General features: G+C 40.0%; 1 protein-coding gene across 2 annotated transcripts in view; it reads right to left on the bottom strand.

The window, feature by feature from the left end:
• LTN1 (listerin E3 ubiquitin protein ligase 1) overlaps nt 1-17,222 on the bottom strand; it is a 40,776-nt gene that overhangs the window by 12,691 nt on the left and 10,863 nt on the right. For both annotated transcript variants that reach the window (XM_048492659.1, XM_048492660.1), the window contains exons 7-21: nt 16,793-16,966; nt 15,413-15,603; nt 14,900-15,044; nt 13,678-14,445; nt 12,921-12,962; nt 9,710-9,902; nt 8,721-8,960; nt 8,164-8,317; nt 7,897-8,047; nt 5,304-5,502; nt 4,715-4,874; nt 3,364-3,468; nt 2,089-2,231; nt 1,423-1,558; nt 785-926 (exon numbers count right to left, since the gene is read on the bottom strand). In XM_048492659.1, coding sequence (XP_048348616.1) covers nt 785-926; nt 1,423-1,558; nt 2,089-2,231; nt 3,364-3,468; nt 4,715-4,874; nt 5,304-5,502; nt 7,897-8,047; nt 8,164-8,317; nt 8,721-8,960; nt 9,710-9,902; nt 12,921-12,962; nt 13,678-14,445; nt 14,900-15,044; nt 15,413-15,603; nt 16,793-16,966 — 2,943 coding nt within the window. The remainder of the gene's footprint in view (nt 1-784; nt 927-1,422; nt 1,559-2,088; nt 2,232-3,363; nt 3,469-4,714; nt 4,875-5,303; nt 5,503-7,896; nt 8,048-8,163; nt 8,318-8,720; nt 8,961-9,709; nt 9,903-12,920; nt 12,963-13,677; nt 14,446-14,899; nt 15,045-15,412; nt 15,604-16,792; nt 16,967-17,222) is intronic.

Consider the following 17,222-nt stretch of genomic DNA (forward strand, 5'->3'; position numbering starts at 1 on the left):
TACAACTGGCAGCAGGTGAAGCTGAGAGGTGTTCCAGGACCAGTCACAGCAGATGACAGGAAGTGCTCAGGGCCTGGTGGCAGCAACAGCAGGAACTGCTTAGGGCTCAGAGTGCCTCCCAGATACCATCACTGCTGCAGAGTGCCACAGTGGTTCAGCGATGGTGGAAGGAAGATAGAATTCCACCCTACAAGTCTTGCAGGCCCCTCACTTGTATATTCCAACAGAAAAGTTATCCAAATCTGACGATACTTAAATCCAGTGATTGGAGCCCCTCGGGGACGGGGCGGTATAAAAATCGAAATAATAAAATAAATAAATAAATAAATAAATATTTCCACAAATCATGAAAAATACCTCCCATCTGAAAACCTGACACCTAAAAAACACATGGGAGGGGGTAAAAACTCAAAAATCACTTCTAGCTTTTAGAAATAGAAGACCTTGGTGGTCACTGCTAGGCAAACACAGTATTCTAGCCTTGATTTCTGACAGTAAAAGTCAAGGGGAGAGGAGGAAGGGTTCTTTTTAGGGATGTTTTGGCCTTTGAGGGAGGACTTATCAGGCCCAGGCCTGTCAGCAATCACTGGGTGACTTGATAATACCCAGCTTGCATCACTCAACAAATCACACTATAGCCCTGTTTTTCAGTCAGGATAGTTTACATGCTAGCCTATGGTAGCACTGCCTCCTAGTGGATTCAAACAGAAAAATATCTCTAGATTCAAGCCTTTTTTAAATAGAATTAATGCTACTGTTTTCTGCATTTGTATTTGTTACTCACCTCTAACCAAGCCAACATGGAACACATGACAAAATCCCACTCACTGTCCAGCAGAGAGGAAGGGCTTTTCAGCAACAGAGAAAGGAAGCGGATCATCTCAGTGTTGAAACCAAGTAACTGAGAACTTGCTTCCTTTAGATTGCTTGGGCAAAAATGGGGAAAGAGGGTTAAAAATTAAATTTATGTCTTTATAATCTTTTGTATCAAAACAAAAGTGCTAGCCACTCACCTTTTATTCAGGTTTGATTTCATTACATGAACAGGGAGTAATAACATAGAAAGCTTGAGACAAATTAACATGCCAGCAGTAGCCAACAATTCTGACTATGTAAAGATGCTTTATCTTCAGCCTTTGACTCTTATTAAACTATTCTTTAACAATAATGAGTTGTACAACTTTGCCTTCCAAGAGCTCTTACATTCCTATATTGACAATCCTAAAATTTTGGGGTTAATACATTTTTTTCTTCCACTAAGTGAAAGTCTTCCTCTAAGTGAAGAAATTTTTCCTTTGTCCCCCACCCAAAAAGTTCTTCCCACAGAAGAGAGCTTTAGTGCAACTCCATAAAACACTATGACTTCAAACATTTAACACAGTCTAATCATAAATTAGAAAAGAAATCACAAATATCACCCACCAGCTGAAAAGAAAAATGTCTTCATAGTCATGTCGCCAAGACATTATGATTTTTAATATTCCAGGCATTAGTTCTCCACAGTCAATTCTTCCACAGCTCAAGCAAGAATTTAAAATAGCGAGATATCCAAAAGGTCCTGTAACAGAGTCAAATATCAGGTTTTAAAAGGTACATTAAATGTCCTGGCACATAACAAAAATCAGAACAAAGAAAGAAAGAGAAGAGAAATCAACTAAATAATTCCCAAAATTCAGCATCTGTCTTCTCACCTTTTATTTTACAGCTATAAAGATCTATGCCACAAAAAAGATAGTGCTGTATCGTCTCCTAATGTCAATTTGTGTGACATAGAGCTTCCTTTTAAATCCTAGAGTTTCAACTATTCATTTGTTACTGTTACATTTCCTGTAGCGCATAATACAGAACTAATAAAAAGAAGTTTATTAACACCTGGTTACCTGTTAGGCACTGCTGCAAAACAAGCAGTAATACGTATCTAGAAATAAACCACTCATATGAAAGCCACAAGTCAACATACAGAATTATGACCATTAAGAAGTGCTCATATTGTCTTGAAAGTCACAAGTAATTATCTGATGGCTGATTAAATATATGCACTGAAAATCCTGCCTATATAGCACTGGAGAGAAAATATAAGACACTGACCATCAGTCTCGGAAAGTTCCATTTTATTGCATGTCATAAGTTTAGCAGTACACTGAATGACCAGATCTTCCTTGTCTTCTTCAAGTAAAAATGGCGACAGATTCTGAAGTGTGTGCAAGGTGCCTTCTGTTAAAGGAAAAAACCTGCCCATGGAAATGACATAAAGTGAATATGGAAATAAATATCCATTACCCACTAAAATGTATAACAGTTCAGAAGAGCCGGGAAACAGAAAGAAGACTTCATATGCAGTTTTCATTGTAGAATTTCATGAAGGATTGCTTCTACAAATAAGGGCACAGTAGTTAAATGAAAGAGGGAGGAGTTTAAGTAACAGAGAAATCAAACTTATTCAGGAAAATGGGACAACAGGCTCAACAAGACGTCTTACTGACTCACTGTTTCTATACTCTCTGATCACAAAACCATCCCAAACGTTTCAAATAACAATATCTGCAGTAATGTAATAATTATTACGTATTCTGAGCACACCTAGCTTTATGTCAGAAAGAGAAAGGTTCAATGAAACCTATTCAAAATAATGGATATTTTGAACCTAGATTTACATGAGACTCAAATGCAAGCCAGTATCATTATTACTTGCATTAGTACTCATATTTATTTGTTTGTGTGCCTCATATGGTAGCTATGCCTTGCTTTGAGGGACCCTTAGTCACATTTGAGAACCAGGATGGCATGCTTTAATTTGTAAGCCACTTTAGTAAAAGTCTATGTAATAACAACAACAACAACAACAATTGTTATTATTTAGCGATAATGTTTTGTGGGTGACCTTGGGTCCATCACTCTCTGTAGGCCTAACAGACCTTACAGGGTTGTGAGGATAAAATGGAGGCGGGAGGAACCATGTTGCTTCCCCAAGCTCCTGAGAGGGTCAGTGGAATGTCAGTGAGACAAATAAGATGAAATAAAATTGTCATCTTGGCTCTGACCTGCAGCCAAATTAGAACATCCAGAAACTGCAGTGATATAATAGTTAACATGTAATTTTGTTCCTGCCACTTCTTTGGGGAATAGAATAATGTTTCCCTTCTAGCATTAAATTCAAGTAAAAATTCCTGCTTTGTCAGTGTGAAACATCAGAACAGAGGGCTGGACCCAGTCAGCTTTTTCACTCTACCTCACCCAGTTCCACCTCACCGCCCCCCGTACAACAACACCCATCGAAAATGGCCTTTTCTTTCTTTATCACTAATTGAAAAGGTACTTGATCCAACCCACAAAAAACTCTAAAAATAAATGAGCATATAATACCTTTCTGTTGTATTGAAAAGGGCTTTTATCTCACACCGTGAAATATTCTTTGCATTTATCAATTTAGCCAAAGTTAAGGCCCAAAGTTTTCCATTCTCTTTTGATCTATGAAAGGAGAAAAGGGTATCCATCATATACCTCATTGTTTAGAAAAATCACCATCCAGGGCAAAAAAGGAGCACCATAAAAACTTTGGTACATCGCGCAAACAGAATCTGTGAACCTCATCTCCTACAAGATGAATTGAATCACCTAAACAGGGCTCTACAGGCTAATGGTTACTCTAATACAGAAATCAGAAGGGCTGCAAGACCACGAACAAGCCACATGAACAAAGATAAAGAGCCATCTAGAGGGAAAGTGTTCTTACCATACATCAAGGGAACCACTGATCGCATAGGAAAACTGATGAAGAAGCACAACCTACAAACTTTTATCGCTGCCTTAAATGGTTACTTATTTTATATTGTATTTTATATGTTGTAAACCGCCCAGAGCCCTTCGGGGATGGGGCGGTATAAAAAGCCAATAAAATAAATAAATAAATAAATAAACAATCTACAGACCCACTAAGAAAATTCAACAGATGCTACGTTCAGCAAAGGATAAGAGGGATCCTTTAGCTACTGCAGGAGTCTATCGCATACCATGCAGCTGTGGACAAGTCTACATAGGAACCACCAAACGCAGCGCGCAGACACGTATCAAAGAACACGAAAGGCACTGCAGACTATTTCAGCCAGAAAAATCAGCAATAGCAGAACACATGATAAACCAACCTGGACATAGAATATTATTTGAAAAAACTGAAATTCTGGACCACTCTGAAAGCCATTACGTCAGACTACACAGAGAAGCAATTGAAATCCATAAGCACATGGACAATTTTAACAGGAAGGAAGAAACTATGAAAATGAACAGAACTTGGCTGCCAGTGTTGAAAAATACTAGAGTCAAGACAGTGTCTAACCAGCTCCACACAAACACAGGATGACCATAGACAAAAGAAACAAAGGCCAGGATACTTCTATTCAGATGCTCCCACCAGTGACCTTGCTATCTCCATTGACACTCCCATGCTATAGTCTTCATTGTTACTCATACTTCTATTCAGATGCCCTTAACTATTGACCTGGTTGCCTTCTTTGTTACTCACAGACAATGTTTCTCCACCCACCCTGGACACTCCAACAGATATATATACTCCACTTGCTTTCCCAACATCAGATCCTCTGAAGATGCCAGCCACAGATGCAGGCGAAATGTCAGGAGAGAATGCTGCTAGAACACGGCCATACAGCCCGGAAACCACACAGCACCCAAAAGAGGAGCTATTAAAACAAATACTCACCTATTAAATAAGATTTGTAATAGACAGGGAATATTACTAAGAACACTTAATTTCTCAAGTGAAACATTCATTGCTTGAAGATCATGAAGAAATTCAAGAAGCAGGCATGATGGGTTTGCCAGTTCTTCAATCCACTGTAATGCATACAGTTGTTCTGCAACTGAAGAAAAAAGGCAACAACAAAAAGCTTTTCATAAGAAACCTCTGAATTTGTATTGGAGCTTTCTGCAACAAAACCACTATTTGTACTTCTCCTGTGCCCAAGTTTATCAGCTTCATTCAAAGCTGCCTTGATTTAATTTGCTATTGTTATAGCTTTCCCCAATGAGTGCTGATTCTAAAAGCAAACATTTTCTTATACAAAGTATATGTGTCTTTTCAACCATCTTGTCTCAAATCATCTCATCAGACAGCACTCCTAATTCACATGAGCCAATCAAGCTTCCCAAAGCTTAGTTGGGGAAGTAAGCCAGGGGAACTGGGAAAAGTGCTAGTGGATTATTAAACTAAAAATTATTCTTACCAAATCGTAACTTTTAAAATATCAGTTATCTCATTAATTTGATGTTTCTTTTTTGCCATTACTTACTGATACTTTCAAGTTTGCTTCTTTCCATGTCTTGGCTTTCAAACACTCCTTTTCCCAGTATCAACAGAGTCACTTTACTTAACAGTGCTGTAGTCCACAGGTAGCTTGGAAGTTTATCTGTGACACAAAGCCCCAGGTCTGTGCCAGAAATCTGGCAATTCATACTCAACCTTCCTTCCAAAAGAGGTTTCTTTAACCACTGGGACAACATACAAGAAATGAAAATAAAATGTTAATTCTCCAAACAATAATGCAACATTTTAAATGTTGTATTACTTTTGAAACAAGAATATCTTATTAAAATTCCAAATTGCAGTAACTGATCACAGTTAATGTATTGTCGAAGGCTTTCACAGCCGGATTCAATGGTTCTGGTGGGTTTTCCGGGCTGTGTGGTCTGGTGGTCTGGTGGATAGGTGAAACGTTAGGAACAAAATCCACCAGACCACGGCCACACAGCCCGGAAAACCCACCAGAACCGAGCACAGTTAAAGCTATGAAACTAAAACAACCAAGAAATATATGTGTGTTCCATATACAAGTGTGGACAGTTTCACATCCCCGCTCTTCTCATATTTAATATGCGATTATATTCTAGAGAAATAAAAAAACAAGGCTTAACTTCTCAGTTTACACACAAAGCACTTTGCCACATACATCTATGACAGCAATTGCACCATGCACATAAGTAGTTACAAAGTAATCCTATCAAATTTAATGAGATTACACTGTGCAAACATATTTACAACATTGGGTCATGGTACTATTCCTTTGAATAAATCAAATTCAACAACTATAACTCATTAAGAGAAAAAACTACACTTTAAGAGGAAAAAAGAACAAATCATATTATCAAAATATGATTCGAGGCATTTTACCATACTTTATAGATCCGAACAGTGGATGGATTCAGCAGGTTCACACCACTTTGGCAGAACCGGTTGTTAAAATGGTGCTTGTAAATAACCAGTTGTTAAATAATTTGAATCCCACCACTGGAGCTGAAGTTTCCTCAGTCAAATCACTTTCTTCTTTTTGAAAAGATGTTTTAATAGCATGTTCACATATATACATAAAGCACACAGAAAAGCAAATCTACTAAAACAGCTTTCATTACATTGGCGTGCTGTGTGGTTTCTGGGCTGTATGGCTGTGTTCTAGCAGCATTCTCTCCTGATGTTTCGCCTGCATCTGTGCCTGGCATCTTCAGAGGATCTGATAGTAGGAAAGGATTCAAGCCTTTCCTACTATCAGATCCTCTGAAGATGCCAGCCACAGATGCAGGCAAAACGTCAGGAAAGAATGCTGCTAGAACACGGCCATACAGCCCAGAAACCAAACAGCACCCCAGTGATTCCGGCCGTGAAAGCCTTCGACAATACATTTCATTACATTGTTTTCTTAAAAGTAATGATGACTGGTGCTAATATGTAAATCTTAATTACTACAAACATGTTTGTATTTACAAAAGAACCTGTATTTACAAAAGCTAAAATATGCAAAAGGGAGGGAGATTTTTTTTGCCACCATGCCAGGCTTGGGGTTTGCTTTATCCTTCAGTTATTATAGTGTCTGCTTGTGCTATACGAAATGGCTCCTTCCAATCTCCTCAAAAGCTTTCACTTCCAAGTCTGTTGACCATGTGTGTACAAATTAGGATTCTTGGCTGTAGTTGAAGAATACTACTGCCAACATGAGAAGCCTAGCTTAGTTGGGGAAGTAAGAAAAATCCTATCTCTGTTATGTAAAAATAGAGTAGAAGCTCTTGATGAACTTGTTAATGTTGAGCACACAAGCCCAGAATGGGGGAGGAGCTTTCCTTCCACTGCAAGAGACAAGGATTTATTCAAGGTCTGTAACTTCTGGGGATAACCTTCAACAACATACCTTTCTTCATCGATGGAGAATATCCATATTCATGTTTGCACTCTCCATATTCAAGTTTTCATCTCTTGTGCAAATTTTTATGTCACAGTACAAATGTTCTTTGATAATATTGTTAAACCAAGTCCTTTTCCCAATGCAGAGAAAATTTTTGTTCTACATTTTTATTTTCAATTACTTTATCTCAGCCTCCAATTTGAAATGAATAACTTATTGGAGGAAAAACACAACTTTTTAAAAGTGTAATTTGGTAATCAGTCTATCAAGCTATTCCAAAGTCTCAAGGCCCTAACATGCATTAGCATTCTCATCAGCCTGACTTATAGAAAGGACACTCTGTGAATGTACAGAGTAATAGTGTTTCCAGTATGTACTTTCTAAGAAGAATGCATAGTCGACTCTTTTGTGGGATCTGGCGAAGTAGGGTTGCCAACCTCCAGACGGTGCTGGAGATTTTACAACAGACCTCCAGATGACAGAGATCAGTTCACGTGCAGAAAAATGGTTGCTCTGAAAGGTGGATTCTATGGCATTATACCCCATTAAAGTCTCTCCCTCAACCAAACTCCCATCCTCCTCAGGCTCCATTCCTGAAATCTCTAGGTATTTCTCAACCTGAAGTGAAGGCTATGTATTTAAACACTGATCTGAGAGCTCATGAGGTAATAACATGAGGGGCTATACTGAGTGATATCAGCCAATTCTGTACCTCAGTAGATAGGGATTCCCGCATCTTTTCCCATTCAGATGTGCTTGGGGTCAGCCATTCAATATAGTCTTTCAAAATATAAGCAGAAACTTCATCAGCTTCCAACAATGCAGTTAATAAATCACTAACTGCAGAAATCAAAACCTGCAGACTGACATGAAAAGAAATCAGCATTTTACATGAATAGTGAAACACAAATATCAAGTTACAGTAAAATCTGTGAAATTTGTATTGGCCTGAGGAAACATCATAAAATTATGTCGCTACCTTTTAATGTCCATCACAGTTGACTGAAGTTGGTTCTTTACCCAGAATGCAGATCTCCGCAGGAAGGTGCTCTCTTTATGCATATCACCAAGCTGATGCGCAAGTGGCATTAAACCACACAACCAAGTGTGCTTCAGCTTATTTACAAGGAAATCTATATTAATGCAAGAAAAGAGTATTTGTACTTCTGAACTACACCAAGCATAATGGTAAATGTTAATGTTTCTACCCACTATGATTAAGAACAGAATCCAGCCTGTAACTTGCTTTTAAAAGAGTTTTATGCAGTCCTTATTTCACAGGTAATTTTTATACATCTTCTAAAAACCCGAGGAAGAATCCCATGAGTGTGAAATGAAGTCAGAGCACTTTTAAGCAAGCAGGAAAACAACTAATCAGGACTCCCTTCTCCTGTGAGGAATCTTTAGTTCAAATATCTACACATCAAAAGCCCTGCCTGTCAAGCAGATAGAAGAAATCCTACATACTGAACACACACACACACACCCAGAAAAGAAGCACCAATAAGCAGTTGATTTGGATCAATAGTACAATACCTGACAAATATGTTGTATTCTGGCTTTTTGCACACAACTGGAAAATGGTGAACAACAAATCTTCTGATGATGGCATCAACAAGCATCCTTTAACTGAGCTAAAAAAGTTAGAGGCTATGTCACAGATGAAGGATACAGATGCCTCACTATTTCCGGCTTCTGAAAGATCTTTTGCTTTAGAAAGAGCTGCTTGAAGTATATCAATTATCCTTTTGATGTAAACTTCTCCAATCAAGGACTCTATTGATTGAAAAGGACAGTGTTAAGCTGCTCCATGATCACCATGTCCCTACTTGGCCTCTGCATTCTGCAGAAGCACATCTGTTGGTGGTCCCCGGCCCCTCAATGATGCAACTGGCTTCCACCCGCACCAGGGCCTTTACTGCCTTGGCCCCCGCCTGGTGGAACACTCTCCCTCCGGCCATCAGGGCCCTGCGGGACCTTGAGAAGTTCTGCAGGGCCTGGAAAACAGAGTTGTTCCACGGGTTTTTGGGGAAGCCGGTCGCTGATATTTCATTCCCTGTATACCATCACACAGGCTGTCACCATCACTGTGTCCCATCCCCTCCCAGAGGGGTAGGACGTTTCTTTAAGTCAACATCTGTAGCTAAGTTGTTATGCTGGTGTTGTATTTTTAACGATTCATGGTTTTAGTTGTTTAATTTTAATTATATGGTCTAATGGTATTTTAATTTGTACACCGCCCACAGCCCTTCGGGGTGAGCAGTATAACAAGTTTAATAATTAATAAATAAAAGCTCTGCATAGCTTGTGCTCTGAACATTCCATCACATTAGTTTGCTTTACCGGAAAAATCAGTAACTCTTTTATGTTAATCTGCTGAGGTCACATTCCACATCTTAGCTGCTTATTTGCATATTATCACAGGTTTGGCTTAACACAGGTAGCATCTGATATTTTCTACGCCAATTTCTACCTATGCCATCCTGTACAGTTTATTATTTCCAAGGAAAGCCAAAGTCCCCTACCGTTTTTTATAAGCTGTGATAATACCAGGCTTAGTAGGGCCCATTCTTCTGAGTGGAAGGATTCCACTGAAGCAACTGTGGTTTTCAGGCTTGAGTTGCACAGATCATCAGCCAAAGTGACAAGCTTCTCCCCTAACACGCTCCCTTTTAGCCAACAAGAAACCAAGGAATATTTTTCTGAGCTTGAACATGCCTGGATCATAAAAATATGACAGAGATTTATCCAGAGCAGATGTTATATTCACTTAGAAACAGGCGATCTTTAGGTTGCATACGTACAAACACATAAATAAAGCATTGAATTTGTCATGGTCATGCTCACTATGATCAAGAGATGGAACCAATTAACCATGTTGTAACAATAGTGAGAATTTTATTTATTTACTTCAGTAACAGCCCAATTGGTGGGAGGGGGCAAATCCCACTCTGGAACCAACACATTCCTACACTGGCATGAGGGCCATTCTGCTGGTGCAAGGGGCAACTTAACCAGGCTCCTGGGTCCCATGCAGCTCCACTGCGCACAACCCAGAAGTGTTCTCAGTTGCCCAGGACAGCCTGTGAAAAAGGCTGTGTTGGTGTGGCCAAGAACATTCCAGGGGGTGGGGCTGACCTTAGTCAGCCTCCAGAGCCCAGTCGGCCCCCGTGCACCAGTGGAGCCATCAGCAGAGATATGTCATGATTTTTGTGATGAACCTTTTAGTAAGGTTTTCTTTTGTCCAGAGGCCTGAAGGAAAGCCCTTTGGAGGGAGCGGTGCAATGTTGGGAGCAGAGCTGACCTCACCCCCAGCCCTTTCTGGATTTTGCTGTAACACTGTACTTTCTCCCCAATCGGTATCCAAAACTGATCACACCATTGTCATCTCCTCCATTTTATCCTCACGACAATCGTATGAGGTAGATTAGGGTACAAGTGTGTAACTGGCTCAAGGGCTATCTGGATTCCAGGGATTCAAAATACAACACAGTCAAGGACGTAAGTGGGGGGGTTTCCCCGGGTTTAACCCCCCCATTACATGTCCGAAGCTCCGCCCCCCGTTTGTGGGGGGGGTTTTAAAGTGTTTTTTCAGTTTTGGGTCTGCAGGAGGCACAGTTTTTAGACTAGCAGCACCAAAATTTCAGGGTATCTTTAGGAGACTCTCCTGTTGATACCACCCAGGTTTGGTGAGGTTTGGTTCAGGGCGTCCAAAGTTATGGACTCCTAAAGGGGGTGCTTCATCCCCCATTGTTTCCAATGGGAGCTAATAGAAGATGGGGATTACACCTTTGAGGGTCCATAACTTTGGACCCCCTGAACCAAACTTCACCAAACCCGGGTGGTATCATCAGGACAGTCTCCTAAAGATACCCTGAAAGTTTGGTGCTATTAGCTTAATAATTTATCCCGTGACAGCAGGCCCCCGCCAAATTTCCCCAGATTTTCCTTTTAAATCCACCCCCTTCAGCATGGATTTAAAGGGAGAATCTGAGGTCCCCAGTTTAAACATTGAAAGTGATGCTGTTTCAGAGTGGGAGATAATCCACCCCCAAACAGCATCACTTTCAATGTTGTTTTAACTGGGGACCCCAGATTCTCCCTTTAAGGTGAATTCAAAAGGAGAATTTGGGCTCTATAGTTTAAACACCATTGAAAATGATAAGAACATAAGAACAAGCCAGCTGGATCAGACCAAAGTCCATCTAGTCCAGCTCTCTGCTACTCGCAGTGGCCCACCAGGTGCCTTTGGGAGCTCACATGTAGGATGTGAACGTTAGAATGGCCTTCATGGGCGGTTGTTGTTCGCTCCCAATCACCCGTTGGTCTGTTATTAAGGCATACTTTGCAATCCTCAGATCAAAGAGGATCAAGATTGGTAGCCATAAATCGACTTCTCCTCCATAAATCTGTCCAAGCTCCTTTTAAAGCTATCCAGGTTAGTGGCCATCACCACCTCCTGTGGTAGCATATTCCAAACACCAATCACACGTTGCGTGAAGAAGTGTTTCCTTTTATTAGTCCTAATTCTTCCCCCCAGCATTTTCAATGTATGCCCCCTGGTTCTAGTATTGTGAGAAGAGAGAAAAATTTCTCTCTGTCAACATTTTCTACCCCATGCATAATTTTGTAGACTTCAATCATATCCCCCCTCAGCCGCCTCCTCTCCAAACTAAAGAGTCCCAAACGCTGCAGCCTCTCCTCATAGGGAAGGTGCTCCAGTCCCTCAATCATCCTTGTTGCCCTTCTCTGCACTTTTTCTATCTCCTCAATATCCTTTTTGAGATGTGGCGACCAGAACTGGACACAGTACTCCAAGTGCGGTCGCATCACTGCTTTATATAAGGGCATGACAATCTTTGCAGTTTTATTATCAATTCCTTTTCTAATGATCCCCAGCACAGAGTTTGCCTTTTTCATGATGTTGTTTGGGGATGGATTCCAGGATCACAGCAGCTGGCCTTTGGGGGGGGGGGGCGGGGGCGCAAAACTGGGCTTTGCACTGGGCTCCATTTTACCTAGCTACGCCTCTGCCTGGAGGGAAGGGCAGAAAGGGCTGTCAGGTGGGAGCCCAGCCGTTGGGGGGGCGGGGTAGGGGGGTCTGCCGTCCCTGGCCTCGGAAAGCTGCTTTTATAAGCACTGAGGCTGTGGGCGGTGGGACTTGGGGAGGCGTGGCCACACCCACAGGGGCAGGTGGCTGCAACCTACATTAATACCAAAAAATCGCAGATAGTGCAATTCTCAAATAACCCATTTGGGTGGGGAACGTGGGGCAGACTCACATAAGGGGCGGGACTCAGGCAAAATTCCCCCCCCCCCAGGGTTTTATTCTGATGTTACCCCAGGTTTATTGGCCCATGCGGAAAGGGCCTTAGTTTGCAGAAATCCTAGTTATCTACAGTAAACGGATAACATTTAGGGCAAGGGGATATTTTCATCAGCACCCCCACCCCCCAAAAAAAACCCATCTTAAGCAATATCACCTCCTGCCCTTATTCAGAAAACAGTGCTTCATTACTAAACATTACTTAATGCATTTTCACACATACAGGAGGTGACGGATTTTACTGTTCTATGACAACTCTTCATACTACTTGGACAGTCCCTGACTCTCAGGGCGATCTTCTCAAGTGACTGCCACCATAATCGGAAAAGCTGATGCACAGTATGACTGGAAGTAATTACTCTGGGGTCAAACCACTATGTATAAAGTAAGAACTAAAAAGCTGAAGGTACCTTTTGAATTATTTGAAGGAGAATCTTCCATCTCAGATCCATCTAAAACAAAATAGAGGAAATTAAAATATTATGTAACATGGGGAGACCTGCTAATTTTCTAGAGCAGTGTTAACATTTTAGGACAGATGTTCACATATGCATGGTTCACGACCAGCACTCTGCGTTCACAAACTCGTAGGTAAATATATTGCAAGAGATGCCTAACCATCCTTTTTTTGTCTTAGCAAGGTATACCAATCCTTCACAAGTCAATCTAGCTGCAGCAAACAGTTGCTTAGTGGTGAAAGAGTTTTGGACGCATTGTAACAACGTAGTAATACCTCTAATCTCCAGCCAGGAAATAAAATGCTGATGAAATTGTATTGTGAACAGCTTTCCAGTTTATGAAGGTATGTTAAGTGACTGGTATGTTTTTTTCCTTTGAAGGTTGTCATCAGAAAGTCTGTGGAACTATTCAGCATCAATAGGGGCACTTACTAGGCATTTCATAGCATACAGTGGATAGCTAGTGTGGGTTACAATCAGACAATTTTAAATTAACTAAAATTAACACTGCTCATTTTCTCTGATCATATTTAATACTAAATACTAAAAATGCATAATCTCCATCAGAAGAAAGTTGGAAGCTACCAACAAGCGTCAAAAAACCCAATTAACAGTCAAAACTACTCAACTAACCCTGCACACTATTAAAGATTATGAAATGAGAATATGTAACAGAGCTTTAGAAGTTTCATTTGTAAGACAACTGTACCTTTGTTAAACCATTCAGAATATTTTCTTTCTCTGTGGTGCTGCTGCAGCAATGGAGGACACTATACAAAATATCAACCAAAAAGTCTGTCTCTTTTCGCCAGTCTTCTTTCAGCCAGTCAATTACATTTTCATAAAGAAACTGGAGAGATGGATTTTCATACTGCGGCTTTACAGCCTCTTGAATATTGTTTCTACTCCCTAGGAGCACTTGGAAAACTCTCTGAGAAGCAAAACTGCTGAGCAGAGCAGAGAGAAACTTCAAATGTTGGTCAGATCGTTGAGCACCGGTATAAACAATACTAAGTTCTGCAAGTGTACAAACTAAATCTTCCAAAGGTTCTTTCCTTAGAGGGGAAAGATCCTGTGCATGAAAAATAGTGCCAGGTTTATTGCTACTTCTCAAGTTCACATCTTTTTCATTCTCAGTACTGTTTCCAGCTTCAACCTCTTCTGAAAACCTGATCTTTACAGCTTTTCTTTTGCTTGGTTTCATCTTGTTTTCTGGATTCTGAAGAATTTGTAGCAAACACGACACAGCAGCCAAAGCTTTCTCATCCGCATCTATTACATCGACGTGGACCACACAAACTTTTGAAAGTCCATCCCAAAAATTTGACAACATTCTCTGGAAAGTGAGAGTTGTTTCTTCACAACTGGAACTGTCTGTTCTTGTTTCCCACGAACTCAGAAGGTCTGCAACCTCATAAAACAAAGGTCCATTTTGCAATCTGGGCTCTTTAATCACCATGTCTATGAGAGGAATTAGCTGTAATGAATAATACACATTAGTTTTAATACTGAGCAGAAGATGGATGCTTTTCATGTACTACTTGCCTGTCAGGAAAAAAAATCAGTGATATGTTTATGGGCACTGGGAAAGAGTATCTAGACATTATGTAGGCTCAGACGTGGGAAGAATTTCAACATCCTTCTTACCAAGACACACAAGCCAGTTGCCCCTGTCTTGCTATGCTGTAGCAGCAGTGAAACAAGACAGGGAGAAGCAGCCCACTTCTCCCCCCCCCCCCCCACACCATATATTCAGAGCAAGGAAAATAGGTTCATCAGCAGCACAGTGTATTGAAAGGCAGCAGAGGAGCCAGGAAAAGTAGCCAGGAAAGTCCTTCCTCTTCTTCACAGCTAGCATTCAGATCTAAGTTCAAAATTGGTAAATTTGGTTAAAAAAATCAAAATCGTATTTTTAAGAACTTAATGAATACCTGTTCATTTAAAAGCATCTCCTGAATTCTAATTCCTCCTCCTTCACCTCCGTTCTGCAATATGGTAAATCGAAAACATTCCATAAATGCGGATAAGATTGCAGAGCACTCTGAACGGCTAGCTGTCGCTCTTTCAGTCAACATGCTAGGCAAGAACAAAATTAAGAGACAGAATTAATGGAATTATTGACTTTGTATTAAAATTAAATTATTAAAAATATAACTACTGATTTTATAAAGCACTACAATACTGATTAGAAATCCAGTAAGAAAAGTAATAGTGTAGGTAACAGTGTAGGTAAATATAAACTTTGAACCCAGATTAGAGGAATGAAAACAGCAAAATTTTAAAAAATCAACAATATACTGTGGCTGTCAGACACACAATATTTTAAACACTGAGGTTTGACTCCTACAGTTTTTAACACGGTTTAAATATTGTGTTTTTTATTATTCCCAGACACAGAGATAAAGCAATTCATAAACTGAATAACCAGAAGTAGTTGTCCATACCCTTGAATCATGGAGGTGAAAAAAGTTCTGTAAAAGTCCAACTTTGGTTCAATAACATCATCAGGTACCTTGCTAATGAAAGGTAACAGATTAGGATATATGATAGTAGCAAGACCTCGTCCTCCTTCTTGAAGTAGTATCCATAACTTTGGCAGGACTCCCTTTTTGACATTCACATGAATCCAGCAATCCTAGAGAATAATACAAGGTGCACAGGTCTTTAATTTACTTGAAAATAGCTTCCTAATACAACTTTCAACCTATTTTAAGAAATATCTATCTAAACTGCTTTATGCCACTTTCCACCCTGATCAAAATCATAGTCTGTTGAATTTCGTTCAAATTAGAAATTGAATTTATTCAGATATAACAACAATCTGGTTTCTTATTATGGGAATAAGACTGAGAGACCTGGGGTCGATGAGCTTCCCTCTCCTTACCTGTGGCTCATAGACTGAAGTTTTCTTAATTATTGACAAAACCCTACTTGTTGTGATATCTGAATCAGACACAATTTTGGTTTATTCTCTCTCTTGCCCTTCAACTAGGATCCTAAACTAGGCCATGTTGTAAAGCATAAGTTCAGCCAATGTTACAGGTTTTAAAAAACACCTGAACATTAGATCAATCTTACATGCATAGATGTTCTATGTAGAACCCTCACTGACCTCTCTTCAGAAACACTAGGATTTATAAAATTCTGTTTTGGACCCAAGTTTCCATAAATAAGAGGGTTTTTTTTAATGGATCTTCCTCTCCTCAATGGTTCCCTGTGACCCCCCCCCCTTTCCCCCCATAGAGCTGATGTCAAGAAGTCAGAAGATCCCAGAAAAAAATGGCTATCAGGACAGGGACCTACAGAAAGAAAAGGAAATTGGCTGCTGCAACCACCCTGTAAATATTTGCTCTGCTCATAGAGTTTGTTTCACTCTCTCTCTCATGAAAGCCTTTGACATTACATTGAAGCTTTTATTCTTTATTTCTCATGCACAAAGGTCTTTAGTCACTTTTCCAAGGGAGCTTACTACTATGTGTTCCCACAGTATAGTAATCACTTACTGAAGACTGTTTTGCAAATTCATCACAAACCTAATGATATCTGATTTTTCCCCCAAAGAAAAATCTAAGTTCAAATTCATTACGATGGTCACTTCCGCGCATTCTTATTCTGTAAGAGCACAACTAGCTGTAGCTTTGAGAAGCTAAGTGGCTATAAAATAGTTAATGTTTATGTTTTTGCACACGTGTATGATTAGCTCACTCTAGAAAGACGTATATTTACAAGATACCCAAAGTTTGTCTTTCAGAAACACAAACTGAAAGATGAGCAACTCCAAGATAAGTGCAAGACCTAATGTCTCATTTAGCCTCTTGCATTACCTCAATGGTGGCAAGGACATGAAGCACAGCTTCCCAAAGAGCAGGGCATACAATGGCATCACTGTCATCAATGCTGAGAAGAACTGCTGGGCAAGCTCTTGACGCGTCAGCTTTCACTGATTCAGGAGCATATTGGCAAAGAGCAGAAATTACTTCAAAAAAAGCTGAACGGACCTAGAGAAGAAAATGAAGTCTTGTCAATGTCTATGAACTACTAATGTGTATCATTTTCATAATATACTGGTATAGCTTGTTGAAATAATAATAATAATACAGCATTTCATAAGTCTTCCTATAGAATACACACACTAAAGTCACAGGCCACAAAGCACTTCGCTGCCTTGCTAATTACAACCAAAAATAAACACAAGAACTTTGCACGTTTACAGGACATTAAAGAGAACAGGCACTATGAACCTCAGGAGTAATA

This window comes from Sphaerodactylus townsendi, linkage group LG04, assembly GCF_021028975.2.
Source record: "Sphaerodactylus townsendi isolate TG3544 linkage group LG04, MPM_Stown_v2.3, whole genome shotgun sequence".
NCBI lineage: Eukaryota > Metazoa > Chordata > Lepidosauria > Squamata > Sphaerodactylidae > Sphaerodactylus > Sphaerodactylus townsendi.